The 13,442-nt window shown below is 46.0% G+C and overlaps 1 protein-coding gene across 7 annotated transcripts in view; it reads right to left on the bottom strand.

Moving 5' to 3' along the window:
- Grik4 (glutamate ionotropic receptor kainate type subunit 4) overlaps positions 1 to 13,442 on the bottom strand; it is a 422,725-nt gene that overhangs the window by 19,685 nt on the left and 389,598 nt on the right. For all 7 annotated transcript variants that reach the window (XM_074066528.1, XM_074066527.1, XM_074066526.1 and 4 more), the window contains 4 exons: positions 8,811 to 8,920; positions 6,181 to 6,354; positions 2,768 to 2,933; positions 1,158 to 1,383 (listed from right to left, as the gene is read on the bottom strand). In XM_074066528.1, coding sequence (XP_073922629.1) covers positions 1,158 to 1,383; positions 2,768 to 2,933; positions 6,181 to 6,354; positions 8,811 to 8,920 — 676 coding nt within the window. The remainder of the gene's footprint in view (positions 1 to 1,157; positions 1,384 to 2,767; positions 2,934 to 6,180; positions 6,355 to 8,810; positions 8,921 to 13,442) is intronic.

Consider the following 13,442-nt stretch of genomic DNA (forward strand, 5'->3'; position numbering starts at 1 on the left):
TTCATATCAGAATCACCTGGGGAACATGTTCAGACCCATCCACAATCATAACAGCAGCCAATATGTCCCCCTCATCTTCTTGGAAGCACTACCAGCAGAGGAAGGCCCAAAGTGTGAATGTCCTTTAAAAGCACAGCTGGGATACCTTTTCAGAAGCCACACCTCTACCCTCTTGTAACAAAACCAGATGACACCCAGTCAGCAGGCTGCACACCAGAGCTTTACTGCCTGTTCTCAATTACCCCAGCTAACTTGGAGGAGATGGATTAGTGAAATCCACAAATAATTTGAAAGTCATCTCATCTGATGGTGGGAGTAAACTTTTCACCAGGGACACTAACAAAGAGAAAAATTAATTCATTCATTTGTTACTACCTATTCCTTCTTCCCATTGCTAGTAAAGATGCCAATCAACAGAGAAATGGCCAAGGGACTGAAAGAGACAGAAGGAACAAAAGGCCTAAAGTATCCACCAAGGGCATCAACATGCCCTTTAATAATTAGAATTAGTCTTTAATAGTAATGACATAGCTAATCAACTAGCTCTTTAATAATTATAGGTTGGGCACTGATTACTAATTAATGGAAGTATATGGGTTTGCTTTTTTTTTTTTTTTTTTTTACCTTAAGAATGCTCAATTCAGGGTAACAGCAAGGGGAATGTCTCCCAGTTGCTCACAAAGTGAATTGAGCAATCTGCTTATACAGCCAGAAGGGGGAGGAGACAGGGGTGTCTGTACCAATCACAATAGTCCCCTCATGTTTCTACCAATTATAGTTCACCCCATTGTGCAAAGGAACAATTGTGTTTGAGCCAATCACAGGCCTTCTGTTGGGCTAAAGTACCCCTCTCCCTCTGGCCTGGATGGAAGCAGAAGTTATGGCAGTTGGTCTTCTTTTGAACCAAAGTGCCTCTCAAGAGGATGCTTACAACAAAAGCTTATCAGTAACAGGACCTTAACAATATATTTCACACACAAAGAAATAAACTTTCAAAGGGTACTTACAAAAAGCAAAAACAGATATCCACTTAAAGTCACTATTAAACTGGTTCTAGAAATAGGGGTTATTGAATTCAATCCTGTGTTCAGTGGTATTAAATACCCTGACCCTGCCTGGAGGAAACTACCCCAAGAGGCTGTTCCTCTCCTGCATACCGACTGGCATGCCAATCCCATAGCCCTTGGTGTCCAGCAGGCCCCCAATCTGAGTGAGGTTGCAGTTTCGCTGCCGATAGTACTCATTCATGGTGGACTCCAGCAGGAAGGCATAGTTGGAATTCAACACCCTGGCGATTCCCTCCTCTGTGCTCTTCACAAACACACTTGGCTGCTTCGAATACATGTAATTCCACATACGTTGGTAGGTCTGGTAGCGGGAGTTCTGGGGAGAGAACAGAAGGAAGCAGGATTGGGAAAAGAGAAAGGAAGTGTTGACTTAAAGGAGGGGGAATCAATGCCTTAAAATGTTGAACCTTCTGTCTCTCTATTTTCCCCTTCCATCTCTCAATTCAAGCTCACTGCTATTGGGTAATGGTGGAGGTGGGACTGTGCCTTTTACAGAAGACGATGAAGCCACAGGGTCCAAAGGCACTGTGAATTACTACTAGTTTGATCATTAGTTCTGCCTCATTTATCCTAGAGAGGTCTTCCATTGACAACTTTCATTTTCTCGTAAAAGAATAGACATTCTGGTTGTCTTTTCATTGTCCCTCAATTTGGGGCAGAAAACTCAGGCTCATTTAGGACATAACTCATGTATAAATAGGGACCTGAAGAAGCAGTGTAGCTGTTTTCTATTCACCCTAAGCCAATGTATCAGTCACACATTCAGTGTTGGCTTCTGTTTCACCAATAATAATAAGACAGAGAATTCAGGGGTCTATCCAAACTCTGTTTGCGTGAAGTCTTCCCTGGTCTCTGTGCCATCAGGAATTGAGACTTGTTATGTAAAACAGAAAACTGAAGGCCTTAGGCTTGTTTCATATGAAAATGAGCTTCTTGGATGTTAGGTTGGTTAGACACCTATGAGCCTCAGGGGAAATCTGTTTCCCTAGAAATCTTGAAGCATAGGAAAACTACTATTCTGTATGGCCTGGTTCTGTCAGCCTTGGTGATCAATCAGCTTGTCCGTCAGCAAACACACTCTTATTGTGGCAGGGTATTCTTCTGAGCCTTGAAAGAGAATCCTAAAAGAAGTCAAGACGGGCTCTATCTCAGATCCATGACACCAATTCATCTTAATCTAGCGTTTCTCAAACCTCAGTCATTTGTATATTATTTTAATCTTGCTTTGTCTAAGAATTACTTATAAAATCTAACTCACTTCTCAAAATTTAGATGCACACACTAGCCCCATCCTATGCAGTAATGCAAATAAAATTACAGGTCTGATTCACAAGGAATGCACACACACACAAACACACACACACGCACACACGTACACATTCTAATGTATATAAAATAAACATGAACCTATTGCAATCAAAAAAGAGTTCCACCAAATTAAACCTAAAACCACCTCAAGGTTCATAATACAATTGCTCATATACAACCCTTTGGAATGGGCTGATTTAAACCCAAAGTCCTGTTGGGACCTCATTCTGGGGATATTTTAAGGAACATGAGAAAACCGAGCCCCGTGTGGGTCTCCAACTAGATGTTCAAAAGAGAGGATGAAATGAGGAGAGATGTTTTTATCTGCAGTGGACAAACATCTCAACTTCATTCTGCCCAACCCCCAATGTCAGCAATCACATGGGGTTTACTTGGAAGAAGGTCATGCTGGAGCCTCCGTGAATCGTGCCGTACTCAATGGCGGTCTGGTCGGCCAGGTCGTCCACTGACTCAATGGGCACATCCATACGCTGCACAGTCAGGAAGGCTGCCAGGTTGGCCGTGTAGGATGAGATGATGATCAGCGTGAATGCCCACCTATGCAGGAAAAGATCAGGAAGTGATCATTGCCAGGAGGCTTGGCCTCCAAACCCAGTCCTGTTACCACAGAGGAGAGACCAGATGTCTTTCTTTTGAAGGAGTTCTTGATTTAGTGGGGAAGGAGAAAGAATGCAGGACGTATGATGTCAAGAGAAATGAATCAAGTTTGTGAGTGTCGTCTGAAAGCAGACAATTGATTTTTGCCCCAATCTCTGAAAGGAGGTGGTTATTGGTTGCTATTCCAAAGATGTGTGGCCCATGCACATGAGATAGTTTGGGGGAAAATAAATGAGTGAATGAGTTAAGGGTGGCAGCTCTGAGGGCTCTGTTCAGAGCTGGAACTGGGCTCAGCCCTCTGCCTCCTCATGCTTAAGCCAGCCTTCAGATGCACATGACCATGTACTGAGCCCCTCCATGAGCTGAACCCACTGCTTCACATAATCCCCACAACTCAGGGAGGCAAACCTCCTATCCCAATTTTACAGGTGAGGAACTGAAGTTCAGAGAAGTGCAGAAACTTCCCAAGTAAGACATTAACAAAATTGTATTTTAGAACCAATTCTATAAATCTCAATAGCAGAAAACTGGTTAAAAAAACGCCCTTCAACTGCTAAAAAGTTGAATTTGAAAATACTCTGACAATGGTTAAACTTGATTGCTTTATTGAGCATCTAGAACTCATTTAAAATTAGAATCATTTTGCAACGCAAACAGCATATATGCTAAAGCCATTAACAACGGTTGGTTCACTTTGGTAGGTTAAGCAAGCTCTTCCTACCTGATCAACAGTGGATTTACATTCAGATCTCTTTGTGTATAGGAGGTGGGTAATTCTAAGCACAAATCACATTGAAGAATCACAAATTCCCAATCAGTAGGGCCTGAAATCATGAGGTTTTACCCATTATGAAGTTGATGCCAGCTAATGTATAGCAGCAGGCAGACACCAGGTGGATTTTTAAGAACAAAGTCCTATTGCCCCTTTTTGCCACGTCCCCAAGAGCTCCTGCTGACTGCCATCACAGGGGTGAAGTGACAACAGAATCTGCCAACTTAAACGGGACATCTATCTACCAGACCACCAGGGAAGTGAACTGGTTTTTAGTTCTGGTCATACTCCATGTATGAAACGGTGGGAAAAATCACTGGCCTTCTCTGAGCTCATTGCCAAAAAAACAAAGGGCATACTAATGCCTGCTCTGTTTATTTTTGGAGATTTGTGAGAGAAAATGAGGTAGTATTTATTACTGATCAGTAATCTAGAAAGGAGTAGATGAATGTGAGACCCTCACTCTGAATATGGGATGGAAATCACTTGGTCACTTCCTTACAGCTGTTCCCATTTCTGACACCTCCCCCTGCTCACCACCTGTTCATGTTGGCTCTGTTGGAAGTTGTTTCACAAGACTTTCCCCCAGGAGTACCCTGCGTTCTGCAGCTGCTTAGCTGTGCTGGTGAGAGCCTGGGGTTAATGAGCCCTGAGTGTGGACATAATCTTGGAGTTGGCTGGGGGGTTCTCCCAATCTCATGGCTCCCTCTGGTGCCTACCTGTTCCACCCTGGGCAGCATGTGCCTGTTTAGGCCCCTGGTCACAAAGGCAGAGGTCAGAGAGCCTAGGTGGCTCAGTGCCAGCCCATTGCCTCTGCTGTGAAAGCAAATGATGACCATGCTGTCTCCAGATGGGTCAGGAGAGTCTTGCTCCTGTACAGCTGGCATTCTTGTGAGCAACGCAAGAGTTTCTGTTATTTGCTCTAGGTAAGGAGGCCAAGGTAGGTCATGATGACCCTGTCTTCTGACTGTCAGTACTCAGGGAACTGAGACCCCAATTTAATCACTAAGAACTCCAAGAGGCAGAGGGAACACTGACAATTCAGGTGAGGGTCTGGGGAGGGTCCCTCATGGTGGTGCCTCTTTTGTGATGAGCACCCTTCTCCCTTTTTCCACAGGTTCTGGAACAAAGTAACCAAACCAACTCAGATCAGCTATTTAGAGTAGAGCACTATATGACATACACCTCCGAAGCTCTCTGATGAGGGATTATTCCAAGATGGGATGGGGGAGCTAACAGGTGGATGAAGCAGGCTGTATGCTGCACCTGTACCAATGGCAAAGCACACCTTCTGGAAGGGACACCCTCAGGGACAATGAGATCAGCATCCTCAGCTGATGAATGCTCACCTCCCAGGGCTTCTGCACAGGTGTCCTGGATTTTGAGGCAGCTCTGTGCCTGTCCATGCCAAGATTATCCCCTTTTCCTTAGGACATGAGCATCCCATTTCAATCTATTCTGTAGTGACTTCTCAGCAATATCTGGTAATAGGTAAACAACTTGCCCAAGTGTTTTCAATCCTACAGTATTTATTGTTTATCAGGGAAAATGAGAACTCTAGACTGGAAGATGTACCACTGTCCCAGTCACTAGCCCCAGCTTCAGCAGTTTCTCTGAGCAGACCAACCCTGACCCAGCCACCAGTACCTTAAGATGGAAACACCACTTTTCCTTCTCCTCTAAAAGCTATAAGCCTTAACTGCTATGGCAGCCAAACCTACAAACTTGCCTCTCTAGGCTGTTTATATCTTTTTATTCTCCCATAGTAATCTAATAAAAAATATTAGTCCATACATTTGTAGAGTACTTTCAAGTTTTCAAAGAGCTCTCCCATCTAACCAGTCATTTATCCATCTGTGAGAGTCTAAGAGTTTGCACTTGTCACACATACTGAGGTGGAGAGACCTGGTGAGCCAGGCACAGGAGGACAAGCCTGAGAAAGCCTGGACAGGAGGCTTGCTATGGCAGCCTCCTCCTTCAGGGAACACCCCCAAACCCACAGTCTCGTATTTGCATAAATCTGCATATTCAAATGATCTGAGTGGTCCAGTCATTCAACCTCAGTCATTTTCAGGCCAGGAAGTTATCTTTGCTTAGCTGTGGGTAGTCAAGGCTGTTTCCTTGATTCGTCTTCCTTTTTTCCTTGGCTCTGCTCTGTAGCCAGACCCCAGTGGCAGAGCAAGGGGAAAGTTGGGTCCTGTTTGCTGCCCCCAACATTCTGAGCTGGAAGAAGGCACCTCTTCTCCTGCTAAGGTCTGCTGTGAAAGGTAGAGGCATGGCACTCTCCTGTAGGGCTGTGAAGGTTCCTGTTAGCCAGCAACCCAGGCTGGGTTTATTGAGAGCCCCCATGGGTCCCCATGTGGCCTGGTCCCACCACCCCTTTGGTCCCAGCCCTGACTCATCCTGGGACCTTACCAGACGCCACTGACACAGCGGGTGGATAAGGCGCGAGGGGCAATGGTGGAGCCCTGCTGCATGAAGCCCCCAACTGGAAACCAGAGGCTGTTGCCCAGGGAGTACTGGTTTACCAGGAGGTTGCACCGGCCCTGTGCACATGGGTGTGGGCTGTACCATTCATATGGCGTCAACCTGTGAGAGAAAAGGAACATACTTTGGTGATGGGGTGATGGGCACAAGGAAAGAGGCGAGAGAGAGAGCTCTCTTTCTTGGTCTTTCTCTGTGCCTCAGTGGTTGGTCTTGTGGCTGGTTTCCTTTGCCGGACCTGGATTTCTCCCAACCAAAAAAGGAAGGGGGGGGGGGCGCTAATCAAATAAACACTTTTTTCCCTTGTGAATTCTAATGTGGAACTCCAATTTCAAAATAGATAACAGTGGAGCCCCATGACTGGAAACAGGGAGTGTTGGGGGCTGGGGGCCAGCCTGTGAAGTGGATTGTTTGTCTACCCTGAGTTCCCAAAGTGATCAGGGAGGGACCCTAAGGGTCCACAGAACCTTCAGCCTAGTTCTGTAGTTCTTAACCTTCGGGCTACATCAGACTCACCAAGAAAGCCTTGTTAGCATGCAAACTCCAGGTCCCACTCTTACAGCTTCTGAGTCAGTAAGTCCAGGTAAGGCCTGAGAATCTGCATGTTCCCAGGAGATGGCAATGATGCTGGTTCAGTGTCTACACTGAGAGCCACCAGCTCACACTACTGAGATGCAGATTCCCAGGTTTAGGCCCTAGTGAAGTAAAGACACTGGGACCTGGGAAATTGAAATGTTTAAGAGCTCCCTGTGCAACTCTGATGATTGCCTCTCTTGGGAATGGCTATGTGAGATCTGTAGTTTCAAGCATTTTTCTTCTCCAAAATCTCACCCAGAAGTATGATGTTTAAGAGATAAAACTAGAGCTGGTCTGGGGCCCCAGAGCTCTTGCTGTCCCTCACAGTCTCTGGTAGCTTCCAGGAACCTTTGCACTGAACCCTGTTTGTAAGCTACTACCTTAGACAGTAGTCCTGGGCTAAGATATCTTGTGTGTGTGCATGCACACGTGATAACCAAGCCCTTTTCCAGCTCTGGGGGTGGCCTGAGAGCTGTTCCATGCCCCACACAGCTCAGCCTCAGGGGCCAGAGCAAATTTCAGAGCAGTGGAGTTGGGCTCACTCAGACAGCTTCCTGAAAGCAGCAGCAGACAGCGCTGCGAAGTGGAGAGCAGAAGTGTCAGACAGCATGCGAGCTCCCGCGCCTCACCAGCTGTCACTGACAACAGATACTTGACAGTGGCAATGCCATTGGGCCCAAGAGGGGTAGATGGCACCCGAGTAGCAAACTTAGCGCTTTTGTAGACTACTGGGTGTTAAGCAAGGCCATTCTTTGTTAGGTTGGACATTGTGGGCTGCAAATGACTTTCTTCATCTTGGCCTTGATCTTAAATGGAAGAGGCATGGTCAGGGTCACGCAGTCCCTCTTGGGCAAGATGGAAACTGCTTCAGGGAGTTAGGCACCCTGAGGTTCCTCAGATCTTAGGACTCTGCTGCTTCATCCTAAGAGGAGACAATATGTGCTCCCTTTATCCATGAAGGAACATGCCCTTGGGGACACACCACAGAGAGGGGACTTGGGCTATGGGATCATCTGCCCTGCCACTGTGACCTGGAGGCATAGAGGACAACTGAGAGGTCAGTTGCAACAGAGCCTCTGACAGGTTTCTAGAAACTCATTCTGAACTGCCCCTGCTTTCACCTCCACTGCAGTAAGTAAGGATTTGAGCAAGTGGCCTGGGAGCCACTAGGGCTCATTCCACTTCTGGGGAATAAGACAGCTGTCCTGAAGCCCAGGCTGGCCCAAAGCCTGTAGGCTCAGAGAGAAACAAACCCCACTGTGAGACCACAGTCTGGGGATGCTCCCGGGGTTCTTCCATAGGGCCTCTGGCTTCTGAGGATATGGGAAGCTTATTTTCCCCAACCCCAGCTCTCGATCATTTATCTCAACTTAACACTGCTTGCAAACGTGTCTCTCCATCCTGCCCTCTTGCCATCTGCCACCTCCATGGTCTTATTCAACAAGACAGCTGTATTTTCAGATCCAGGCTCTGCAGAGGAGCACTCTCCCTGGCCAGTGTCACTGCTGCCTCCAGTCCCATTCACATCTCCCCCCGTCTTGCTGGATTTGCAGGCTCTGTTTCTTGTCATTCAGCACTTTGTGGCAGATCCTGGCAAGGACTGATGCCAGGGCAGCCAAATGCACAGTGCTTAATCACAGTGATCTTCCTGCCACCTCCTCCCTTCCTCTCTTTCCCAAGGCTCCTATAGAAGGTGGGAGCCAGAGACCAGGAGGGGGCAAGAGGCAGGGGTGCAGGTACAAATCCAGATGAGCTCACCTGGGCTACGCACTTTAGGGAACACACGGATAGATGAGTGGTCGGGTAGTGTGAGGTTGACAGCTGGGCAGAGAGCATTTCAGTCCCTGGACTCCCTCCCCCATTCCTCCAGCTTGGCACCAAGGTCTTCTCAACTGCCCTTGCCTCCTCCTACCCCAGCTCCATGCAGTTTCCAGAGGTGGACACAAGGTGGCGGTGTGAGGACAGAGAAGGGAAGTGGAGAGTACCGTGCCACAAGGAAGAGGACGCAGCTGACAGCCAGATAGGCTAGAAGCATGAAGAGCCAGACTCCTGGAGAAAAGGGGTCCAAGAAGGAGAAATAGCCGGGTCTTCGTCCCTGGAAATGGAAATGAAAACAAGATTCACCATACACGGTCACTGCACAGTGACCTTGGGCAGGGTAGGGCAGGGCAGGGCAGAGGGTATGTGAGTGTGTGTCTGGCCCCATATTGCATTGTTTTGTGTTCTGGTTGGTTTAAATGCTGCTGGGGATGAAGGCGTAATGGGAGCTGCTCCAAAATACCTTCCCAATCCTGATTTCATAGAACAACAATATGGGAGAATCACTTCCTAGGATGAGGGAAGCTGTGCTGGGCAAGTGGACCAGCTCTTGATCCCTGATGTGTCACCCCAGGTCCTCAGGGGTGGCATGGATGGGCTCAGGAGCACCTTTGAGCTGCTGATGTCTGCAGTGCTGGAGTCTGACCTCCTAACCCCTCTTCAATACTGTATCTTTCTTGTGAGAGTGCTAACACAACAGGCATCCTTGGCTTTTTGCTGGCAGAGTGATTTCACATACAGTGAGACCTTATTAGTAAACCTTGAAATGTTCCTGGAAGGACCATTCAAAATGGAAAAGGCTACAGTTTTTGATCTTAGAAATTCAGGAAGTCCATGGAGAGAACTGGAAATCAGTATTAAGCTTGGGCGCTCTATGAACAGCAAGGCCTTCAAGCTTAAGATTGTATCAGTCATGACACAATCTACTATCAATATCCAGATATGCCGTTTTTACACTGGGGTCCTCAGAAACAAAAATGGAAACCATTTATGCCATGATTGTGCTAAACCCAATCAGCTCTCTGAACTTGCACTAGTCACAGAAGGCTAGAAGAAGTCAAGAAAATCCAGGTACCAACATCTGTTCCCATGGCCACAAGTGTAACAGATGGAAAGAGACAGTTCTACATGGTCCTCTGTGTTCGCACAGCCCCAGTCCTGGGTGATTTTCCCCTGCTGTTTTGGATGGTTTTCTGTTCCTTCTCAATAGGCACATTCCTGATCCACCTGTGGGGCAGTTTTACTTCTCCCTTTGGGACCACAGCCCAAAGGGAAAGAAGGCACAAAGGAGGCCAGTAGCTCACCCCCTGCCAATGGGGCAGACATTTGTGGACCTCTCAGGCAGTCTCTCTGAAATGTTTCCTTTCACAATAGGGCTTGGGCCAGGGAACAGCTCACTGACACCAGTTGCAAGTATCTTCCTTGTAGTGCACGCATGCCTGATCTTCCCAGAATACATGAGTTCTGTCATTTATTGGGAAAATGAAAGTATTTGAGGGACAAAGCCCAGTAACCAAGAGAAGGGAACAGGGGAGGAATAGGGAGAAGACTTGTGAGCAAGTCTGGACCCATTAGTATGTAAATCTTTCAACAGGAAGCAAAGGACTTAAGGGCAGCAGGATTAGAGCCCCTAGCTGGTTGTCCCAGTGTCCATCGCAGGGTGACCTTGTCCATCTGCACCATCTCAACAGCCAGTGGCAGACAAAGGAAGGCATGGGATGTGCAGAACCCATACACAGAGTCTGGAAGGGGACAAAGGAGCCATTCCTACCTACACTCCTATGGTAGCAGAAATTACTAGCTTGGTCCACTCCCGAGGTTCCCATTTACCTCAGACTTTCTCTGGGCAAATGTACATGAATTCAATGTCCCCTGTCTCTTAGAACTATTTTACTCTGTGTCTCGCAATTGATAGATATCCAGGAGAAAAAAAATGTTTTATTGTTGCTTTCTGAATCTGAAACCCCATTAGATGTTCAATGTTGGAAATCTATACCTGATTATATCACAATGAGTGAAAGTGAAGAAAATGACAGCACTATTTAAAGCTGCCATATTTGGTTATGGGTGATAAGGAATGATGCATAACTGTGGGAAAAATTCTTGGAGACGGGTTATAAAACATAGAACATCACACAAACAAGGACCAAGACATAAACACAGCTCCACTAGAAAACTATCTGTCACATCGGCAAGGCAACATCTGATTCCACATGTGATTTGCTGACGCTAACCAGAAGAACAAGGGCTAGCCAGTCATTTGAGATTTGGGTCTGGGTTTATGCAGCCTTGCCTTAGGTTGAGATGATGCCAAGGAGAATCTTCCTTGCAAGATTCTGAATGCTAACATTTTTCCTATGCGGATGCATTAGATTGCTTCCTTCCCAAAGGACACCCGAATTACTGGCACTTGGAGCAAATCAGGTGTCATATGCCATGGGCATTTCTTCTAAATAACAGCTTTTCCAGAATCCAAAGGATGTATGATGGTGCTGCTTCTTTTCTGAAGAGCTCAAAGTGCTTTGCTATGTTCTCTTGATTTCAACACCCAATTTTCCATGCTGACAGATGGAAAACTGAGACCCAGGGAGGTTAAATGCCTCACTCAAATCACTGGTGATGGCTTCAATTTCTCTGGTGCTCATTCATCAAGATGTGCCATGGGCATGGCATACTCCTGCATTCGAATGGCAGCTGTACCAAATCTTCCTCTCCTTTTAATGTTCGCAAGTTACTCTAATAAACTCCCTCATTAATCCCATGCCTTCTCCCCAATGCCCACAGAATCCGAAACTACTCCATCTTACCCCCTTAAAGTACTCGTAAATGTTATTTATTTACCTTCATAATCATTTACTGTGACTCTGTTGTATTTATAGGCATTTGTATTGATTTATACAATCAATATAACAACTGCTGACTACAAGTTGGGCCAGTTCCTTCTGGTGAATGCAACCATTTTGAAAGTAGATAAGTGGTATTTTATACATGTCTATATATAGAGATAGATATAGATCTATGCCCCAAATGTCAAGAACAGGTCAAGCCCTGCCGATGGAACAAAAAAATTAGATGGCAGTAAAATTAGAATGGGTTCCCTTAGCTTTTGGTGTGTGCTTCAGCTGATCACATCAGAGTCAGCATCCTTGATGCTCTGTTTTGACAGGCGAGACCCAAAGGACTGGCCACCAGCTGGAGTGTTGAGGTCCTTTGAATGACAACAGTGTAGCAGTATAGCTTCCCTTAGAGCTATGATGTGGCACTAAACTTACATGTCAAGAATTCCTCTTATCTTTAAAAAATAAGCTTGTTAATTCAAGGAGACTTCACTGCATTTGTCCTGGAAGAAATGGTATTACAGTTCGATTGCAATTGCTTTTCCAGAATCTGGAGCCAAATGAATGGGACAATAGAGTCAGGTAATGCAGATAGGAGGTGAGTTAAAACACAGACTCTGGAGCCAGACTGCTTAGGGTTGAATCCTGGCTCTAACCAATTACAAGTTGTTTGATGCTAGACAAGTTACTTAACCTCTAGGTCTGTTTCCTCTTTTGTAATATGGGGGGATAGAGCCTGCATCGCAGCACTGTGTTGAGGACTGAATATGTTGGCATGTAGTTAAGACTAGGAGTGTGTCTGCTCCCCTTCTGTCTAATGACAGCAATGAGTGAAGGAGAAGAAGGAATGATATATGAGAGAAGGAGCTTGCTTTTATGCTGATACTTTCCCCATTGGCTAAGAAATACTGCTTTCCATCCCATGGTGACACACACACTGTGGGATGATATGATGTTTGGAGTGGTGGGGGGTGAATTCCAGATACTTCTGGAGTTTGTATGGGTTATAATACATGAAGCAGGAGGCTACTCCCCCTGTCCCGCCCCGCCCACAGACTCTGCCAGGAAGCAATTAGGGCATTCCCAGACTTCATTCTGAAAGGACGGTTTTTAGAAACCAGTGGTTCCAATCTTCAGAACTTGTTTCCACCTCAGCTTTCCCCCAAAAAAATCACCATCAAAGAGGACCAGATAAGCAGCAGTTTCTCCTGGATCTGTGTGAGGGATTTGTACTCTCATCATCATTTCCCAACACACAAACTTCCTTCCTTTTACCTCATCCCTGCCTTACAATATCAATGACAAAGGGTTGTCATGTCCAGAACTAAATGGCAATTTATAGAGGTTTCTTTTCAGATGGTCCATTGCCAGCAGTGGTCAGAGGTCAATGGAACACTCACTGGGGCTGAAGGGAGAGAAAACAGTCTTTTTTTCTGTGACTCCTTTTGAGAGAGTAAGAAGGAGGTGAGCTCTTCCTATTCCACCTCAGCCCCACAGGCAGACTCCCACGAACATCTGCAATGAGTTGTCTTGCAGATTTTGGCTTAGCATACACTCCACCTCTGACTCCAAGAGGAAAAGGAAGCAAGCAATTAGCTCCTCTCCACATAAAACACCCAGATGGTTTGTTGCCTATATAACCCGTATGTTAGCATATGTACTTCCACTCCGCTGGCTGGAAGTCTGGTGTGAGGAAATCCAAGTTCTTATCTTGGCACTGACCTTGACTTGCTGAATAGCCGTAGGCAAGCCATTCAACATCTCTGGGTACCATTTTCTTTTCGCCTATAAAATGGAGCACCACAATCCACATGAAGAGTAAATGTGAGAATTACTGAAATAATGTTGATAAGACACCTTGAGTTTCTTGAGAGAAGCACTCAATAAATAACCAATATTAAAATGATTATACATTCAGGGATTCATATTTCCAGTAGATGGGCTATCATGTTACTTAGCTTT

This window comes from Castor canadensis, chromosome 2 (genome assembly GCF_047511655.1).
Source record: "Castor canadensis chromosome 2, mCasCan1.hap1v2, whole genome shotgun sequence".
Lineage (NCBI taxonomy): Eukaryota > Metazoa > Chordata > Mammalia > Rodentia > Castoridae > Castor > Castor canadensis.